The sequence below is a fragment of the Malaya genurostris genome, chromosome 3, assembly GCF_030247185.1.
Source record: "Malaya genurostris strain Urasoe2022 chromosome 3, Malgen_1.1, whole genome shotgun sequence".
Lineage (NCBI taxonomy): Eukaryota > Metazoa > Arthropoda > Insecta > Diptera > Culicidae > Malaya > Malaya genurostris.
Window position 1 is genome coordinate 419,589 of NC_080572.1, and position 22,709 is coordinate 442,297.

Here is a 22,709-nt window from a genome sequence, read left to right on the forward strand (position 1 = left end):
TTCTGGTACCTGATTGCTTTAGCACCTCTGCACCTTTGCACCCCTTCGTCTTCGCACCTTTATGCGATGGTACCTTTTAGACTCGTCACTTCTATGCGCTCGCACCTCTGTGGGTATGAACGGGATGGCCTTCGTTGCTAGCTCTCCAGTCGGGAAACGGTCCGAATATTGCCTTGGCTATTAGCACCAGCAGTTTTAACTACCTGCAGTCGTTAACTCACGAGCAGTATAATCGAAACACAACCTCTTCGCTTGAATAGTTTTTACTGAATGAACAGAATTCGCTTGTTACCGTTGTTTAGCGGTTGACCTTGTCTTTGAAGATGTTCTTTTCGCAGCGTCAGTGCAGGGTTGACCGTAGTGAGCAGGTTGTTAAAAAACTGACATGTAACCAGTTGATTTTCATACATAATCAGCGTTTTACACGGATGTATCCCGTATTGATCACAAATGATGTAAGATAGAATTGCTTTACGTATTTGCATACGTACCACTCGTACGCCATTGTGGATACCCGGAAAAAATTCCGCCATACTGCCCTATCGATGGAAAGAACTACACAGTACTGCGACATACTTTCCCGAACGAACTGATCGCTGGTCTACGGGGGAAGGTCATGCACGCATACATTCTATGACATTGTCCACCATGTACACAGGGATTTTATATTCAACATTGTCATGATCAACACTGTGTACCCCGTTATTAACCGAAGCAAATGCAATTGTATCTCTTTCACGTTTAAACATAATGTTCACATAGTTAGACGCCTTGTTGAATTGAATCTCACTTAGATCATTAACGTCTAGATGCATTCGTTCTTTTAGTAAGATTTCAATTTCGTTTGCTGCTGGTCTAACTTTGCAGCGCTTGAAATCAATACAAATCGAATTTGGTCTTGTAGGCCAAGTTTCAGGCTTAAATCGTATTTTCCCATTTCGTACACTCTATTGTTCACTGCACTGTATTGTCTTTGTTTCTGTCGTCTCGACCGTAAGCAATTTTCGACTGTGTGATTAGATGCGAGCACGAACTGAGGTTATTAATTATGGTGCTTCCATAAATGTCCATGAATTTGTTTGAAGAATAAATTGAAACAGTTTTGAGCCCAACTTTGAAAATTTAGAGAAATAGTTGTGCGTTCCACATAAAATTTTGGGTATCTTCCGGGATCGAAAACCGAATATCGGTAAAACTGAAATAAGTATATTTGGTCGTCGACTCTCACAATCTGTGAACCCGATAAACTCGATGAATTTATGGGAAATACTTACACTAATCACCTTGTATCTCCGGAACCGGAAGTCGGGTCTGATGAAAAAAACAAGCAGTTTTTATGAGACTTTAAGACCTTTTATTTAAATGGACGAAATCGGTTCAGCCATCTACTAGCAATATGTGTGACATTATTTTAATTTCGTTGCATATGTCATCCTGTAGTTTTAGAACTTCAGAAAACTTATATGGGAGATAGGACTGTTCATATGAGTTTGAGTTTGTAGAAATTAGTTAAACCATCTCCAAGAAAAATAATGGAGTTATTTTTTACACACAAATTTGATTGTTTCGACGAACTTCTTCAAATGGTTTAAGGGTGTAAGAAGTTTCGTCCTTCCAGCAATTATTGTTGCAAGCAGTATAAATCAAAATAAATATGAAATTGTTTTGAATTTGAAAATACTGTCATCTTTCTAACACATACATCATGTTGGAACGATTATGTTGCCAAAAACGAACCGTGCAAAAACCGAAACATCATGAAAAAAGTCTGTGCTAAGGTGCTAAGAAACAGTTGCATAAAACAGTATTGAAAATCCTGTTTCACTTAACTTCGAAACATCGCTTTGTCATTAAGCGCGTAAAACTACTACTACTGCAATAAGACGAAAAGTCGCTTACACAAAAATATTGATATCTCTGTTGAAAATAGACGGATTTTAACAATTTATGGCTTGTTGGATAGCTATTAGCGTGCGAAATCTAAGTTCAAATTCATATTCTGTTTTAAACTCAATTGTGATAGATATTGTCAGAAAACTGAAAATTTTGACATAAAACTTCGTATAATTCAGCAAGTAAACATCCAATCTCAAAACCATTCAACACACATACAGGCACATACACATACACACCCAGACATTTGCTCAGTTCGTTGACCTGAATCGATTGATACACCCAAACCTCCATTTACGGATCAGGGTCATTTCGCCGAAAGCCATTTCGCCGAAAGCCGTTTCGCCGAAAGTCATTTCGCCGAAAGGGTTATTTCGCCGAATGACATTTCGCCGAATGGGTCACTTCGCCGAATGCCATTTCGCCGAAAGCCATTTCGCCGAAAAAGTCATTTCGCCGAATCCTGAAATCGTCTTGAAATCGTAATTAGAATTGATTGTTGTACTCTTGAATAAAGATTGATTCATGAACCTCAGAAAGTAGTTCCCAAGAAAACTTGTTGACTATTAGCTAGTAAGTATCTACCAGTTTATATTTACCAGGCAAATGTAGGTGGTATTTTCCGTTTATTAAGTGAAAATGAAAAAAATACTAATGCGGCTACGCCACATCGTTTTGGTTCATGTGCTGTCCGACCTCGCTACCGCTCGTTCGGACCTAACTAAAGCAAAGAAACCTAGCTTTGAGTAGACCGGGCAAACGAGGCGGTTACAGGTTTGTATGCAAGAGGCCGCCGCTTCCGACGGCGGGTCGGTGGCCGACTCAGCTGGCGTCGGCTCGGCGGCTTTGTGCCGCCGAGCCATCTTGGCTTCGGTTATGTGGCTGCGCCACATCAGTTATACAGGAGACATAACATGCAGGAGATATGACCCTTACGGCGAAATTACCCTTTCGGCAAAATGACCCTTTCGGCGAGATGACCCTTTCGGCGAAATGACCCTTTCGGCGAAACGACTTTCGGCGAAATGACCTTTTCGGCGAAACGACTTTCGGCGAAATGGCATTCGGCGAAACGACTTTCGGCGAAATGGCTTTCGGCGATATGACCCGCTCCCCAGGCACACACACATACACACCCGGACATTTGCTCAGTTCGTTGACCTGAATCGATTGATACACCCAAACCTCCATTGACGTAACTTATATATGTATATTTGTATTATTATACGTACGCATGTGTGCAAATATTTGTGCGAATTCTATACCTATATTTTATATTTATAAAAAAGGTGAAAAGGTGTCGAGCAAAGCCATTTTTGATAGAGTTGGTAGTTTTCTCACGAAATGAATTATGGTGGCTGGAACGATTGATGAACATTGAACACCACATTTCACTGTCAACATTACCGCATATTAAAATAAAGTTGCACCATTTTTGACGAATCCAAACCTGCAACGCCACTTGTTTACATTTTGCTTCCTCTTGTTTAAAAAAAACGACAACCGTATTCAAAGCTTCCATTGTCTATAACAGTAATAAAATTATGGAGCGCTTCGTATGCTTTCACAGCTTCTTAACGATTTTTTTTGTTTTTGGCAAATATAATTTTCAGTTACAATATCGATACAGTTCATTCACAGTAATGCAAGTGTTTATTAAACATCATTATGTTGATTGATAATTAGTTTAACAACTGAGTATTTACAACACTCCATTTTCTATTACAATACTGAGCGAAAAATCACAAATCTACCAGCCCTTCTTTAAAATTATGAATCTCATTCCAATAAGCCTTTTTTTATATTTTTTGGTCAATTAATTGAGTGCTATTATGCGACAATCCAACATTATTAAATGAATATCTTTCTAGTTTAACATTTACTAATCAAATGTTTTTCAATTTGCCATTTCTTTTTCCTGTCTCAGTATATCTCTTACAGGGAGTATTCATTGATGATGCCCATTTCGTCCGCTAGCTGGCTGTCGTGCTTGGAACCACTAACTGGTTTTCCATCGAAGAACTCCTTTGTGCGTTTATTGAACTTAGCGTACCGGTCTATCTCATCAAAGTTGCGCTTCACGTAATCGGACTGCCGGGGGTCATTGTTAAGGCGGGAGTTGAAATCTATAGTGCGAAATCGAAAAACAATGTAGGCGCTGAGTGCTGTTGACAAATGAAATAAACTTTAAAACAAAGACAATACTTACTAGCCCATCGATCGATTTCATCGAAATTTCGCTTGTACGCCTGATTCAGGTCATCCATGTCGTACCTTGTCCGTTTGCCACTGAACTTGGAGTAACGGTCGATCTCATCGAAATTGCGTTTGTCGTACATCGGGGCAAGTCCCCGGGCGTAGTACTGGTACAAGAGCGTCCGGCGGTCGGAGTTATTAAGCGATCGTTTAGCTTTCGGAGTTCCAGAGGAAGAAGATCGCGATGTAGCTGCCAGGTGACTGTTGATGGGTATGCTTGACGAATCATATGTTCCGTGAAAAAATAATCAATAGCAAAGCCGGAATTCGTTAGTTGGAACATGGTAAATCTGGATTATGCTTCTAGAGAGTTTGTTGGTTATGTTCATAAGAATTGACATTTCGAGAAAAAAATAAAATAGAAAGAAAGAAAAGTAGAGGACTTTCCACAGTTTTTTGTTTCAACATGCAGAGCTTCCCCATCTATAAAAATAAACAATTTGTTACCATAAACAATTTGTTACCATAAGCGACAACGTTAAACTTTGTTTATTTTCATTCACGGTACACTCCCAATCGAAATGATGTCAACGCAATATTTCTTGCGCGCTACCTAGTGGTGAGTGCTGTTATTTTATAAGGTAATGGAAGAACTCTACAATGAATCACAATTGTTTCAATTGTTCTTTGGCACCTTCATGTCTTTTTATTTGTCTGTAATGTTACATAGATACAATGTTTTTTCTTGTTTTTCTTCAGATTACGATTCAATTATTAACTTTTGAAGAAAAACAAAATTTTGTATGAGAATATCGAACATTAATTATATAACATAAAAGAGTGTAAATAGCCAATGTTGCACATATTCTTCGTGCAACTAATCCATTCATTGATCTTCGCCGAGAATATCATCCCATTACTAACGCACGTCTCGAACACTGTTGAACTATTCACTGAAGGAACGAGAGAGGAGTGAAAGTGAATAAGCAATAATCGTAGAGAACCCGAATATACTAAAACATTCTTTGCTGCTAGTATACATCGTGCGTGTTCGTTTAATGCAGTCACGTACCCAGAGGGGGGGCCCGAGGGGCCCGGGCCCCTCCCGAAATCAAAAACAGATATATAATTATTTAGAAGGTCTAAGACATGTGTTGCAGAGATAACAAGACAGTAAACGTGAAGAAATGTAATACAATAACAGTTCCAGTGGAAAAGTTTAATGTGTCTGTTAAAAGAACCCGTAAAAGGCACACCGAGAATTAGGTACATAAGCAATCTTCAGTAACATTATTTTTTATCTTTGGGCTCCTCCCGAAACGAAATCCTGGGTACGGGCCTGGTTTAATGCATTCGTTTGTCATTCGTTGATTTACTTTACTCTTCGAATTGGTTCGAATAGCGTCACTGCGATGATCGTTGGTTTCCATTCTTCGCGAAGCATTTTTCATCTAATAATTTCATCATATCTCGTGAGGTAGCAGCAATGAGAGAGTGCTGGGATATGGTTCATCACATACACATAAGACTATGGTACTAATGCAGAGCATCTTAATTTGCTTGTTTCAAAGACAGCACGAACGATCATCGTGAATTAGGTTATGACGATGATCGCTGTATGAATATACGTTCCATATTCGCGTTAAGTCATTCGGTGGTATGTTCAATGCGAATAACAACTGCAAGGAATAGATCTTCGTGCGAGTAACGAAGCAGCATCGGCTTCGTTCGCACCCGAATATACGGACAAGTCCGAATATCAAAGCGATTATCGAACAAAGGCGAAGGAAAGCGAACGATGATCATTGGCGTTCATTGCATTTTTGATGTTCGAGCAACATTGTAAATAGTCCTTTTTCTCTAACGTTCGGCGTTTCACCCTAAGATGTGACATCTCACCCAGATTTGAATTGTTTATTCAAATATAAATATTATAGATAAATTTTCAACTTTTGATAACGATAAGTTAAGTTTTGATTCAGTGAAAAGTTTGGAAGAAATGCCAATTTTACCTGAATAGTGAAGTAGATTTGTCTGAGAACAAATGTGCTACTGTCTTGGTCTTGTTTTTCGAATATTTCTTGCATAAAGAAAATAACGAACTTGATTGTTCAGAGTGACAACATTGTTGAATGAAAATGAGCTCCTTTTTTTTAGTTTTTTTTATTAACGGTATACCGGTGTAACCGAAATTGGTACCCAACTAGAAAATGTAACTTATTGAAATTTCAAGATGTTCTACAATTGATACATATGAATCTTGCTGCTGCTGAATTTGCTGTAAATGAATGTAACACCTCTCATTTGATTCTAAATTTTTGAAAATCGGTTTAACAATCTTTGAAAATCCAAAGTGCGTTCAAATTTGAAGTTCGTTTTATCACTATTTTGTATACTTTCGGGACCGGAAACCAGGTACCGATATAATTGAAATAAGTTGATTTGGTCATCGACTATCAAAATCCGCAAACCAGAGAAATTTTTTAAAAATATTTTAAGGAATTCGCTTCTCATCACATGGTCATTATTGAAAAACAATCTGAAATTTTCCGGCTGTAATTTTCTTACTGTAATTTTTTACTGATTGTACAATTTATGAAATGAAATTTCCGAAATCGAAAAAAAGAATATTGATGCCAAAAGTTTTAGAATTGCATGAAACGTCAAATTTTGATTTCGGAAATTTGGTGCTTTACAAGATCGAAAATTTTCAAACTTCAACCGCTGGGCAGCACCCCTTATCGATGTCCGATTTAGCTCAAATTTTGTATGAGGACTTTTTTCGAGGTGCTTGAACTTTTGAGCATTAGAGTTCTACGAAATTAGAGGTGATCCCGAAATATTGGGACCCTAATATATAAGAGCGGTAATAAACCACTAAAAAAAAAGACTCCGGAACCAAAAGTCACAGCCATTTGATCTTTAAACTTGATCAATAGCCCGGCAGTAGCTTTTAAACGAGCATAAGTTTGTTAAAATCGGTTCAACCATCTCTGAGAAAATTGAGCGCGTAAAAATATCTTCGAAAAGTGCACACACACACTCTCTCTCTCTCTCTCACACACACACACACACACACACACACACACACACACACACACACACACACACACACACACACACACACAAATACAAATACCCCCCCCTCCCCCCCCCCCCCCCCCCCTCTTCAACCCCACACATACACACACACAGAGAGAGAGACATGTTCCGATCTCGTCGAACTGAGTCGAATGGTATATAACACTATGGGTCTCCGAGGCTCCGTTCAAAAGTTGTTTTTTCCAGCAATTCTAATACCTTTCTATAAAGAAAGGCAAAACGAGTTTCACAATTACTCGTGAAAGCTACTACGTAATGTAAAAATGAAATGGAATGACGTTTACAAAAACATGCAAACTTAATTTCTAATGAATTGGTTTCACATTTAATTTTCAATAGAACTGCTTTTAACACAAACATGGATCTTGTAAAATAATCTGCACATGAATAATGATAATGCTGCATATTGTAGAATTGATCTTTTGTGTTTTTTGTAGAAGAAAAATCGACAACGAACTGCATTTCATTGTAAAACATGTATTCGCACGCCAGAAATTTTCAAGCGTCTTTGAATTAACGTGTTTCGATGATTGTATACCAATTTCTGTGAAAATAACGGTCTATTATTTTTTATTCTATAATTTTCGTGTATTACGTGTATTCAAACATTCTTAAAATTTTTAGATGATTTTGACAATCTAATGTGTTATTGAACCTAAAAATCTCGAAATGAATTTTTCTTGATTATTTTCCAATATACCATCGATGATAACAGTAAGTTGAATAGAAAATGGTTCACTCAACGTAATGACTTATATTATCTAAATAACAGGATACATTAACGTGTTCATATTTCGTAAAGAAAGGCTCTACGTTTTGTTTTTTTTATCAGTTCGAATCTTTTAGTTGAATTAAACAACAATACAGTATAGTCATTCATCTTAGCGACATTTGTGATTCGCACTATAGGTTTTTATTTTGGTAAGCCCATGTGCTGTAGTTGCAAAAACAAGTTGCTCAGGCGGTGATATATAACTATGATGAACTTAACTTTTCGATTATTACCTTAAAAAATTAATGCAGGTCTGCTAATTCTTTTCACGAAATAAAAACCGAATACAAGTTATCTGATTGATTTGTGTGTTCATTGCGTATGTAATGCTGTATTTATGCAGCTTTCATGATAATATTTTTATGTCTGCAAGTTTTGCGTTCATTTCAAACAGATAAAACTTGCACAACTCTTTTGCAAGTTTTGAATTTTATACCATTGTTTTTCTAAAACTGAAGAAAACTGCACACACTGACCTACAAATTCATGAGCAGCCAAAACTATGCGGACTCAGCAGAAAAATATTTTTTTCAGCAAGGTTCTCAATTCGGCTTACCATTTTTTGCCTTGCGGAGAGAATCATTTTGCTAAGTTTTCATCCACAAGAGATTTATAGCAATTTCGATGTATATTGCGTCCTATACAATTATGACAGCCGTTTGGAAATTTTATCATAAGTTGCACAATTGTTATAGTTACATATGTTTTACATGACAATGTGAACATTTTTGCAGAACTTCTATAACTGCTAGTGAAACATGGACAAGTTGATGATATGCTGCACAATCGTTTTATATGTACATAAAGTTGTTCAACAGTGTTTTTTTCGGTAGTATTGTGGAACTTAACAGTGATAAGTTGCACAACCAATTTTAATATATTTTAAAATCTTTCAGAACATATCTAACATAAATAATAATTCTAAAACAATTGTAGAACATCTTGAAATTTCAATAAGTTACATTTGCTGCTTGGGATGTCAACTTCCCTTTCTGAGCAGCCTAGTTAGCCGTGTAGTGTCGGTAGCGATTTTCAACATGCTAAGAATAACGCTACGGTCCGCCTGTCCTGGTGGTATAAGTCCACCAAACAGGTATGCCGTTTGCCATCCGTCGAATTTATTTCAACTTAGACTAGATCCACTGGTTTCCTGTTCCATGTCGCACAAGGCCACTAAAAGAGGAGCTTGCCAGTCAAGGTGTATTTCCGTGCCAATGACTGAATGAATGCGGGGGCAGTCGTAATCGGAACATTTGTGAGCTTTGCCCTTGCAGAGCTCTAAACTCGGTGTCACAGTAAGACCAAAGAAAAATAATTAAGACATGTATGTGCCTACAATAATTAAAAAAAATATGGTTCGTACGTGGTACTTTCTAAAATGACCGCACTCACCGCTTGGTGGAGTGCGAGATTAATTGCATTGCATTTTGAGTTTGGTGAATCATCCAGCCGCTTCGCTAGTAAAGTCAAACGATTTTCTGTGTTTTGATATTTTGTCTAGTCTTTAGTTTTTTATTTTCAATTAAATTATATGTGTTTTGTTTTTAATAAAGTTATGTGATTATTAGTTTTAGATGTATTGTGATAATTATCATGTGTTGTTTTTCTTAAGATGGTGGTTTTTGCGCACGTTTGAGAATGACATATTTTATGTTCAACTCAAATGGGTTTTTCTCCACCCATATCCATGTAGATTTCGTATCCGATGGATATTACAATAATAAATAAATAAATAAATAAATAAATTTCAATTAAAGTGTGCCATGAGTAGGGCAGAATCAAATCTCAACATTGTGACTCATTTCGATACCATATTATAATGTCGTTTTCGTTTTTAAATTGCACTACACTGGTGTAGCGAAAGCTGCAATGAAACCGTTCGTTTCTACCAATTGCACTACACCAGTGCTACACTTTTTCTGCACCGATACCACTGGTGTAGCACTCATCAAAAGTTTGATGTAGCTCTGTGCAATGGAATCGTTTATTGTAGTCAATGGTTACTGTTTATGTTTTCGTTATTTTTGTTCGTTTATTCATGCCTCAATGTAGCATCGGTGTAGTGCAAATTAAAAACGAAAACGCCATAGGAAGACAATTGTTAAAAATAACCAACAAGTTAAGCAAAACGAATCGTAAAACGAAAAAACGGAAAAGCACGAAAAATGGGCATCCAAAGCCAGGTCATCATGCTCATTTATTCCATATACTCGTCAACCGTAGATTTTGATTTTTTAACATTTATGCAATCTACTGTGACTTCTTCGTAGTATATAATGGAACGTCGGAAATCTACTGCGTTAGCACTTGGAATTCCGAGCTTTCCGAGCTACATTTACTTCCAACGCGAAAAGTATACAATGTAACTCCCATTTAACTGCTATAATTCATATCTGCTGTAAACTGTCCTCTCGCTATTAATTTAAATACACGAGAGATCATGGTGTTAGCTGATTACATCAAAACAAACAAAATATTAAGTGTACCATAAAATTTCAATATATACAAATGAGCTAAAGAAGTTAGACTGACTAATTGAAGGTATAGACAGAAAATATGTCTATTGTTCGTCATATTTGCAGTATAATCGGTCGTTGCCGAGCGATAACTTCATATTCTACAAAATATATGAATTCCAGTGGAGCTAAAGCCATCAATAGTAAATTGATTTCGATTTATTTGCTCTCATATAATACTTAGTTGTTAATAGTGTAAGTTCATCACACTACTAAGCAAAGTGTTATATCCTACATAATCTTTCTTATCTCTCTAGAACACTGACGTTTACGAGTCGTTTGTTGGTTCTGCAAAGAAAAAAGCTTTTTGTAAGGCTTGTTGATATGGCTACGTAATTCACTCAAGTATCTGAATTTAAAATGCGGGATGATATAACTATTGCATCTACATTCTTTGAGACAGGACCTCATAAGATGGATGATGCAGTTGGAATTTCACCCGCCGTTGAAAATTCGAATGATGAAAATTGTCAGTCATCAACTATATCGTACAAGTTGGCTAGAGCTGCTATCACAAATGAAAGATCCAGCTTTATCACTCTCAACTAGTTGGATAAAACACAGGATTCTTTCTTGAGCTGCATCCAAACTTGGCAGACACTGGCGCTGCTTGAAAACTTGCGCTCAGACAACAGCATTTTTACCAGATTTGAATCTGAAAATATCTAACTGGACATTGAAAACTCAACTATCAGATGGCTACTGGTCAGCGTGCTAAGTAATATTTGTGTGATTTGCGTGAATGCGACATATTATCTGATATATAACTGTCCCTCATTGCCACAACTACGTATCCGGGTTTTTGGTTTTTGGTAATTGATTCTGTGTATCGGGAGCTAAAATTGAAGGATATTTAAACGTTTCTCACCCAATTTGGTAAGAAACTAAGGTCAGAGGGTTTCATCGTTCCTCCTGGAGTGAATGAATCCCTTCTGTTTCTACCCTAAAAGGTTTTAGAAGATTGTTTGGCATCCTTTAGGGACACATTTCAGTTCCGCGACGGTTCAATGAAAGTGCCTTCAGTGAGCCGTCAGTGTTTTTTTTCTGTCGAAACCCTTCCGTTCCGCTTCCGTTCCTGCACAGCAAATGCAGTGACATACCGACTTCAGTGAAAATAAAAAATATCGGTGACGACGAATTTGAGTTTGCCGGATGGACGCTACACTGACGGCGAACTGCACTGAAACGGCACGGTGCCGGATAGGTTACATATCACCCCGTAATTCCTGAACTGGAAAACCGAATTAAAAATTAATGAAAATACAGTAAAGAGTAATTAAGACAAAGTGAAAAACAGCAAAACCGGGATAGAAAGTCATATGAGTTTTTCCACGGTGTTCGCACTTTTCAGTCCTTTTAGAAGAGGTTTAATCTACCCTACACAGCGTTGCGCAAAAATGTGTTCGTTCTGCTTTCTAGCTTGACCTGAAATGCCAGATATTTTCATAGAAAATCTGTATTGCTTTGCATAAAAAATCTGTACTGTATTCACTAATAAAATGAAATTTCTACCATAAAATAATGCTAACAGATTTAATGAACATTCATTCTTCATATCTTCGTAGATTCGTCATCTAACACTCGATGTCCTAGACGAATAACCTACTACGACTAATTTCGATTTTGTTTTATTTTTTATTCGCAGTTGTCTACCTACCCAAGCTATGCGTAAAACGCGCCATAGATCCGAGAAGGATCCAAAGGATGCTAAGCGTCTGAAACCAAGTGATGTACAGGTAAACGACCGTTTGCTAAGTAAAAACCAATATGCTGATCTGCCAGTTGATGTCGAAGAGGAAAAAGGAAAAAATGACGCCTTTCTACCTGAAGGGCTTCCCACCAACTCTACGCTCGGATTTCAACACACTGATCAGAAAAGGACTACAGGCAACAATCCGTTTATGTACTGAAGACTACAAAATAACTGTTCCAGCTTTTAACCACTACAAAGCAGTGGAATTGTACCTGGAGCAGACAAAAGCGGAATACTTCCACACGATATTGCCGCCAACAAACCTATGAAGGTTGTACTCCGAGGACTACCCGACATGATGGAGGCCGAACTAAAGCAGGCACTGTCAGAGGCTGGACTAAAGCCTGTGATGGTGTTTAAAATGAAACGACATAATACGGACAAAAATTTTAGAGATCAACTGTACCTGGTTGATCTGGAGAAGGGCTCCATCACCATGAGTCAACTGAAAACGATTAAATCGTTATTCCACATAATCATCGAATGGCAAAAGTATAAACCGGTACATCGGGATGCCACACAGTACACGAATTGTTTGAACTACGGCCATGGAGCGAGGAATTGCCACATGAAAAGTCGGTGCGGGAAATGTGCCGAATCACACAATACCAACGATTGCCTACTAGATGACATCGCTGTAAAATGTGTGAACTGTGATAGCGACCATCCATCTACTAGCAAATCGTGTCCCAAACGTGCTGAGTTCACAAAAATTCGACAACAGGCGTCCCGTAAACAATCAACGCGCAAGAATGTTCCACAGAAGGATGAAGTTAATTTCCCACGGCTCCCACCGAAGAGGGATATTCCGAATTTGCCGCCACTTCCTCGTAGCAATCCAAAAGATTCAGCCGCTGGATCACAAAAAGAATCTTCCTCAAAAATCCCTCCTGGATGGGGCAATAATCAACCACAAGCGAAGGATGACTCTGGTGATTTATTCTCTGCTGAACAACTGATCGTCATTTTTGAAACAATGACAACAAAACTACGAAACTGCAGAACGCGGTTAGATCAAATCAACGCCTTAGGCAAATTCATCATCGAATATGCAATATAATGAGTTTGTTATAGTAAATTGGAATGCTTGTTCACTCAGGAGCAAAACTGCTGAATTGTCCGACTTTCTTCAAGAGAAGAATGCCGATTTTGCTATTTTAACTGATCTTTTTAACTATTTTCTATCTAGGACTCACCTTTGACAGACATCTGATATTCAGGTCACATGTTGACAAAATCGTTCAAAAATGCAGCATACTCATTAGGTCTCTGTATCCGCTGATTTGTAGAACATCTAAACTGTGCCTGAAGAACCAGATGGCTGTCTATAAACAAATAATCTACCCCGCAATAGAATACGCAGTCCCTGTTTGGCGGGGCTGTGCACGAACACACAAACTTAGGCTTCAGCGCATTCAAAGTAAGATCTTAAAGATGATTCTAAATCTACCCCCTTGGACAAGGACTAGTGAAGTACATGAGATGGCCTCCCTGGATATACTAGAACAAAAATTCGAACAATACTGCACGAAATTTGAAGGGAGGTGCTCAATCTCTGAAATACAAATAATTCAAAATTTGTACGTATTAGGTTAGTGATAGTTATAGGTAGGTAGATATTTTATTAATAATTAAAATAAATATTATGATTAAACATTAATATGTAAAACAAGAGTAACTAAAACACCTATCATTAATAACGAATCGTATGAACAACAAAGATGAAAGGCCAAAGGGTCAAAACACTTGTACTGTAAAATGTTGATGTAATACACAAAAACTAAGATTATTAACAGATATTTATGCAAAAAAAATTCATATCTTCGTAAGTCATTGCCTTGGAATCCTACGCCCAATATTCAACGTCAAGTCAAGTCATACAGCTCTCAAACTCACAAAGTTTCATAAAGCCATGACTTCCTTGAATATCAGTTCATTTTGATGTTTTTGAGTTTTCATCATCTGCATTAAATATCACCATTTCAATGTGTTATTTGTCCGTTGATTAATAAATTTTTTATCTGCAATTTTCACTGCAATCAAATACTAATAGATACATTTAGGGGTTTTGTTGGTTTGTGCAAAAACTGTGAAATGCTTTAAGCACTTACGAATCGAAGGCGAAACGCGAAGAAAAAGGCGGGTGGGTAATGTCAGAGACATAACTGGATGTCGTAAATACGAAAACAACTGACTTGTTCCTTAACACTTCCGAATATTAATTAGTTCATCAATTGTATGAAATTGTATGTAGAATTTGAAACGATGCACTTAAAGTACAGATTAGTTACATTCTGAAACACAAATATTATGAAATAACCAGAATAGTTCTTTATAATAAAATAACGGTGGCTATGAAAAGAACCTTTTATGAAGGCGTTTGTGATGGAGAGTGATGAGTTGAATTCGAATTCCGATGGATGCCGCTGATTTCCGTCATCTGACTTCCTGTCTTCCGTCGTCTCAATTCCAAGCTGAACTGTTGTACGTGGGTGCGATACTGATATGGTTGGTGTAGGTGTAGCGTTTACAACCGATTATAATCTTCCAATGAAGAAAACATTAATTCGCTCAAACGAAATGTTAATGATTAATTCGCTGGGTTGATCAATCATACAATAGGCCTAATTTATTGAACGAAACTACCAATATGCTATAGGGACTCGTTTCTACCATTCAAGAGGGTCAAATTGCGTAATTCTCTACGACATTAAATTCCGGAACATTTTTCGCAAAAACAAAGAAGGCTTCACTTGATCTCGATTACTATTTACTGTGAACTTCACACAGCGAAAAGTGCACAAATTTAATCAAACTGTTCTAGGTTTGCACTAAACTGAGGATGTTTACCTTTGATTTGCGAACAACAATAACAATCCTAATAGTTCTTTAGAAAACTTTTGAGCCATTAGAACGACTGATTTTGTGTAATGCTCTCCACCGTTGTTTTTTTATCAATACAAATGACTGGCAGCTGTGACATAATCGCTCATGTCGGAAGCGGAACTAGCTTCGCAAACGCCATAAAATACATCTGCTCGCAGTGGCGATAGAATCCAAACTGTTCCAATTTTTGTTAGGAGCTTTTTTTACGTGATTTCGTTTGTAGATTTTTCACTAATAGGCGGTCCTAACGGCTATAAAATTAGCCGTATACAGAATTTTAATGTCGATTATTTCATATCGGATTTGCATAATTTATTGAAAGAAACTATCAATATACTGTAGGGATTCGTTTCTAGCATTCGGAAGGACGAAATTGAGGAACTCACTACGATATTCAACACTTTTCGGAACATTTTTCTCGAACGATTTGTTGTACAGCAGCAGATATTTTGTTCTCTTCCTCAGAACGCGTTCTGATTGGCTGGTGTTGACATGGGTCAAATGAGACAGGTTTTTCAATAGTGTACTTTTGAAATACTTCAATGCTTTTGCTATACACGTTTAAGTTTAAAAATTTCGATTCTATTGGTAGTTAAATTATATAAATCCTTTCACAGATCACTGAGCTATGAGCTTTAAAAATACGAGCAAGGCAAACGCGCCTTATGGATTATCCCCTTTGATACTCGTTTATACCAAACATTTCTGACAACTGATAATTTTATCATAGAATTGTGATCATATTTCCGATGGCGTGTAGCAAAAATTATGTTGATTTGTTAGATACAACAAAAGATTTTCACGATCAAAAACTTATCACTCTCTCAGAGGGTAAATTTTGAAAAGGCACCCCATAGTAAAGTAAGTCGTATTCACGACAATTAAAACAAAATTTATGCACACTTGAACCTTAATTTTGATTTCAGTGAAAAAAAATGCTGAAAACGAATGGCAAAGCGATATTTTACTGAAATTTCGGCTAAGACAGCTTTTTACAAAATACTCGCTTTATTATTTCCGATTTCTCGGCAATTCAACATGTTATACTGGTATTCGGTTTTGTAAATTACCGAGTTTAGCAGCAATTGGTCGTTTTGCCGAAATCATCAAATTAATGATATCAGCATACCGAAATCTCGGTAAACAACCGAAATTCGGTAATTCATCAAAGTTCCCATTTTTCTTCAATGCAAAACTGAGTGATGTAAATAAGTGCATGTGTTCATATGTGGAATTAGTTGCAAATAAAAATTGAATCCGAATATAGCGATATGTTTCGTGATATTAAGAACAAATTTGTTCAATGTTCGACGATTATTCGTGACAAGAAATCCCCCAGAGCATTTTTACGGGATAAAGATCCTCGCAACGCTTATCTACTGCATGAATTTGATTGGACTTATTTCTTAAAATATTCAATGTTTTATTGAGCCATTACTTTCGTTGTAGCCGTAATCTGATTTTTTTGCGGAAAATCGAATTGTGTTCTCTACTGTAAATAACATGGAAGTGCATCCATTCTACGGCGTATATGCTTGGCAATATTCTCTCTTATTTTACATTTCCTAGCCTATTACTTCAACAGCCAACAGAATGTTGAAATAAATAAATGATTGATAGCGAGTTTTAACTGGAATGTTTATTTTATGTTTAAAATTTTATTTTAATTGATTGCTTAAAATTTCGGCATTAACCCACATACTTGAACACCGATAATTTCGGTAATTTGTTTCCAGAAGCAACGAAGTTCTCGGTAAACTATAGTTTTCTCGAAACCGAAAATCTCGGTAAAAGTAAATTATCTGTTAAATCAAAATACCGATAATTTCAGTTGTTTTAATGTAATCTAAGTGTGTGCTTTTTGCACAAACCAGCAAAACCCTTAAATGTTCACATTTTGCGACGGCCAGTAATAAGTCGTCACTCGTTTACGCCTGAGACGTCAGAAGTAATATGGCAATTGTGCAATATTATTTGAGGGTTGCATAAATAGGGCAAACTTTGTGTATACTTAGCGGTATAATTTGAACTGCTAGGCGCGAGATGGCAGTTCAGTTTGAACTGCTTTGAGCACTGACAAGCCGAAGACGAAACGCGAAAAATTAGAAACTAATAGATAGCTCAGGCGAAATAGTTTATTTTTTTCTTTCTTGTGACATCTGTATAAATCTGTATAAAATTTTGAAAATCTGTATAAAATCTGTATTCCGTATTAGATTTGTATGCGTATGTAAAAATCTGTATAATGCAGACAAATCTGTATAAATGGCATCTCTGAGCTTGACACTCTTTTCGGAAGTGCTTCTGACAGTTGGAAGCAGTATCATTGTTGCGTTTAGTTTCGCTCATTCTCATTCTGTTTTTTGCAGCGTCACTTTGCGGCAGGTTGTTTCGGCGAGAGGATTTCAATTGACAGTTGGAAGTGATTTTTGAACTGACCGTTTTGCTGGCCAAGTCGAGTCACTTCCGGTGGAGCTCTCGACGTGTAAGCACGTTGATTCGCGGATAGTGCGTTAGAAATTCGAGAAGGAACAACATTTTTTTTCCGTGCTAAAGTGGCTCGGCGGTGCGACGCCGTGAGATACCATCGGCAGTTAAAAATAATAAAGTCCATGTGACTATAAACGAAACCGCTGGATGTATGGTAATTGTAACCTTTCCAACTAAACAAAGAAAGAAGAAAAAGAAGCCAAATAATATTCACAAAAGAGAGAGGGAGTAAGTGTCTTCAGCAAATGGAGGTAGCATAGATCTAAATCAGGGGTTCCCAAAGTGGTCCATATAGACCCCTTGGGGTAGATATCCTTTTTGCGGGGGTCTGACTATGGGGGTCGACTCCCTATTGTTTGATATAAATTGTTATTTGAAATATTTACGTTGAAAAAGTTGTGTTTATTTGACCATCCGCAGAAATTGGTAAGTACTTTACATCAATATTAAAAAAGCAAGAAATTGAATTTCCGAAGAACTTTGTTGATGGGAGTCTGAGGCCTAAGTTAATTTTAGTAAAAGGGTCCATGACCCAAAATAGTTTGGGAAACCCTTATTTGAACGAAAAATCTCAGGATTGCAGAGAGCATTCAGGCTGTTACTGACCTTGAATTATGTGAGCCTCAAACTCCGCTTCGTCGGAAAATTTCAAAACGTTTCGAGCAAGGAAAGGCTAACAACTTTAAATTTGAAAAAAATCAGAAAATCTTACTTTGATACTTTTGATCAATTGATTTCTTCACTTACAAGTCGATTCGAAAATGATTCTGCGCGATTTTTTAAAATGTTGGAAAGATTTGCAGTTGGTCAGCCAGTAAATATCGATGAAATTGTGAAATTTTGCTCAGTGGCATAGATATGTTTTTGCCACTATTGAAAAGATAAAACGAACAGGCAAACAATGATTTATTTTGGATAGATAATTCTGTTCCATTGGTTTTCGAAATTTGACCAATTTGTTCCTTTTTGGGTTTTGATGTTAATTGCGTGGTCGTGAAAAAAAACAATAACACTAATACTAATCATTGCAAATTGCTTCTATTCTGGTAAGAACAGCGACACACTCAGGCATGAAGGTGGAGCGAAGAGAGGCAGCCAAATTATCTCACGGTTTACGGCAATGTTGGAGCATTATTACACTAATCGTCGCTTGGATATTAGTTGAGAAAAAAAATTATTCATTTAATGAAAAATGGTAAAATTTGTAATTATTTGCTTTTAAGTGAGAATAGATAAATAAGACAATGCAATGTTTTGATACTCATCGAGATTCTCAAATTGTGAAAATTACTTCCCAAAACACTATCTGCTGTGTTTTAGGTAAACCGACAAGCTATCGTGAGAGAATCGATTCAGAAATCTCTAAATAACAAACAAGGACAACCGTAGAACGATTATTACAATGGCAATCTGCTGATTTTGGAAGTTCAGATTTTGATCTCATCAGGACAATAAAATAAAACGATTTAACACGAAAAAAACCTGTTTAATTTTGGATGTGTTATTGCATCAAAATTACCAACAATTCTTTTGTAAGCACTTGGTTTGAACGCTTTGAGCCGTATTCAACCACTCGTTAGTACCTCAACGATTGATGACATAAAAAAGTTTTAAGTTGTGTATAACCTGAATCACAATGAGAAGATCAAGTGAGGAACTTAACCTTAATCTTGAATAAGATTCAAAATTTCAGGGGCCTACTGTACATTCTTACCTTTTTTCTTTTTCACCGCCTCCTTTGTCAAACGACGATTCTCCCGTTGAAGGTGCTGTAAGAAGTTTTATGATTAGTAGTAATTTTACAGCCTTCACGTTTTTGTATTAAAACGAAATCAATATTACTGAAGCTGCACCTTTATTACGAAAATATTTATTTTATGAAACCATGATAGTCCTTATAATGGGGGATAATTTTGTTTACTTATTCCATGATTCCTGCTATTTGCTATTTGTTCTTATTGATATATGGAACAAAATACGATGAAAACTTCGGTAAAGAGGTACATTTTGTCAGTAACATGTTACTACTATGGCTACTAATACTCGAGGTTTCATTTTGTGTCCGTATTAGTAAGCTTTCCATCACCAATTGGCTGAAAAATCATTTCACAACCATCAAATCGTTCTAATCGTATTTTGTATTAGTAGAATAGGTCCTCTCTCCGTCAGGCGATTAGAGCTAAAAGTTAAAAGAAAGAAAACCTCCGACGACGACCGACTGCACCATAGCGCGGAAATTATTTCTTAAGTAAATTTCCTCCGCCGATCGAATCGAGGGATCGCTTCAGTAAGTTTCCACCCCCGATGGAATCCAGCGAACGTTGATTTCGCCCAAAACCGCCCGGATGAGGAGCTAAGGCCACCTCCGCTCCGTTCAGCAGAATGCGGTTGAAGTACAGATACTCTGAAACAAGAGAGGGGGAATATGATAAAAATTGGCATCTGTTGAAAGCTAGTCTAATAGGCGATACCTTTGAAGTATGAATACCTTAGTTTGTGACAGATAGCTGGTTGGACGTTCACACACACATACACACGTTTACACGAAAAGACACATTTAAAGTTCACGTAGGACAGCTGAATGAACAGGTATTGTCCGAAACATTAAGTAGCTTCTAGAATTTTTTTCTAGAATATGAACGCTTTAGCTGCTTCATTGCCGATAAGTCGCAGATGATTGATTAGATAGTAAGTAGATAGAAACAACCGATAAAAAAGAATATTTGTTGTTTTACGATAGTCCCCTTCATACACGTGGGCGATGAAGCACGCCTGGTAATCTGCTTCTCTGTTTTAACTAACCAACAATCGGTTTTGGGATTTTACTCTTATTCTCCTAGAAAATGCAGTCGTTTGCGAAAGCGTATAGACAAATACATGAAAATAACATCACAAAACACAGCTTGATCCTGCCACAGTAAGCGCCACCGGCTCCGTTTTCAATACCAGCTTCTTTAACACAATTCGAAACAATCAATCATAAGAACAAGACGATTGTGTCAACACGACACGGTAAAACTGTTCTCAACAGGATAACAACTTTAAAATGGGTTGCTATAACAAAATGACCTTTGCCGTCAGTCGCAGATGGCCTAGCTGTTGTATTTGTTTGCTGCTATGGTGTTACTGCGGTAAATTTTACTGAGTTATAAAGAGAAACGAGTCTTCTGTGATCGGGTAATAGAATTTGTTTTCCGACCGTAAACTTGTGGGTTGCAAATTGCGGCGTTCGGCAAAAATTGCTAAGTTATGTCCTGTCGATGGCAGATAAAATCGTAAAATTTGTCTTGCATAGACTCAACTCTTTGTGAAGGGAGTCACATCTGATATTATTAGAGGAACGAATTTTTGCCATTCTCATATAGAAAGGCTATGCAATCGCTGTGAAAACCGACTTTACAACCGAGGAGGGCCGAGTATCATATACCATTCGACTCAGTTCAGCGAGATCACAAGATGTATGTGTGTATGTGACAAATAATGTCACTCAATTTTCTCAGAGATGGCTGATTCGATTTCACAAACTTAGATTCAAATGAAAGGTCTTATGGCCTCATACAATTTTCTTGAATTTCATTTGGATCCGACTTCCGGTTCCGGGATTACAAGGAAATATGTGCAAATTTATTAAAAAAATGCGCACTCATTTTTCTCGGAAATTTCTTAACCGACTTCCGGTTTCGGTTGAGTATTTCTCACAAGCGATAGAGAAACGAGGTACAAATTTTCATAAAACTTGCTGCTAAAAATATTGTAAATTTCTAATTCTTTTAATAAATTTGTACCTATTTGTTAGTGTTATTGAAAGATCATGATTACGATGCTTTTCTATAAAAGTACACTTATTGCCTTTCTGATATAGAAAGTTTATGCAATCACTTGAAAAATTATTTAATGAAAATTGGCATAGAGGGCTGTGTTCTATACCATTTGACACAGGTCATCGAGCTGAGCAATGTATGTGTATGTGAGTGAGTATGTGTCAAATAATGTCACTCATAAAATAAAAAATCTCGTAGTCCCATAGGTTGTTATTGAATTTCACACCGTCAGCGACGATGCAAAAAAGGGTAAAATTCTTCTAGATTTGGCTTAAAACTGATTCAATTTGTAGGCTATATTAGTTACTTACTAAACGAACCGACTTCGGCTATATTGGTTCCAAGTTCCCGGTTCCAGATGTACCGGAAATAGTAGACACAAAGTTTAAAATGAGACTCACTCAACTTTCTCAGATATGATTTGATCGATTTCCACAAACAGGCTCCAATAAAAGTGCCTATAGTCTCACAGAATGCTGTTTAACTTCGTCTGGGTCCGGCTTCCGGTTCCAGAACAATAGGGTAAAGTTTGTTTAATCATTAAGTGCGACGATGCAAAATAAAGAAAAACTTTTATTAACTTGACATAACTGTTTACAAATTGAAAAGGTTATGTTAGTTTATACCCATAGAAAGTTTCTTATTTTATTCAAGATTGAAAAAAACTTCTTCATAGAATATTCTAGTGATATATTTGAAAATATCAGTAATATGAGAAAGGCGTCATTACACCACTAGGTGGATTAAAAAAGGTTTTTTTCAGAGCTACTGTTAAGGTATGTGAAACTTGTGCGCTTTGAAGACGTTCTAAAATTGTTTTAGCTTCAAACCATTAAGTGAATGTGCCGGACAATTTACTGATGAAACAACATTGTTCAAAGGAAGCAATATATTTTGTGTTTGCTATCATAATCTTTTTGGGATAGAATTTTAGGGTTGCCAACTCGGAAGCATCCCTCATCCGACATCGAAGTATTGGAGCATTAATCTAATCGAATTATCGGACGGTTAACGTTGTGTGAGAAATGGGAATTTACTTTTCTGACCGCTCACTTACAACCACAAATGCTTATTTTCTATTTTGGAATTAGTTTGTTTTCATCACGAAACACCTTCCATGAAACATTTTTAAGTACGATTTAGATGATCAGTCAATTTAACGGGACTTCGTCTGTAGTTTAGATTAGTTAAAATCTTTAATTATTGAAACGAATACACGTTCCGAATGAAAAAATGTTCCGTGGTGTTAACATAGTGTTTTAATAAGCTTTACAAACAGC

The 22,709-nt window shown here is 36.9% G+C and overlaps 1 protein-coding gene and 1 long non-coding RNA gene across 2 annotated transcripts in view; both read right to left on the reverse strand.

Moving 5' to 3' along the window:
* Positions 1-1,359: 1,359 nt before the first annotated feature.
* LOC131436690 (uncharacterized) overlaps positions 1,360-22,709 on the reverse strand; it is a 41,257-nt gene continuing 19,907 nt past the window's right edge. Inside the window, exons 2-4 of the mRNA XM_058605557.1 lie at positions 19,323-19,377; positions 4,103-4,365; positions 1,360-4,019 (exon numbers count right to left, since the gene is read on the reverse strand). Of these exons, the coding sequence (XP_058461540.1) occupies positions 3,829-4,019; positions 4,103-4,365; positions 19,323-19,377 (509 nt within the window). The 3' untranslated portion in view covers positions 1,360-3,828. The remainder of the gene's footprint in view (positions 4,020-4,102; positions 4,366-19,322; positions 19,378-22,709) is intronic.
* Positions 19,445-21,258, reverse strand: LOC131436691 (uncharacterized). The gene is made up of 2 exons (XR_009230659.1): positions 20,080-21,258; positions 19,445-20,012 (listed from the first exon to the last, which is right to left on the reverse strand). It is a non-coding gene; the product is annotated as an uncharacterized LOC131436691 (long non-coding RNA).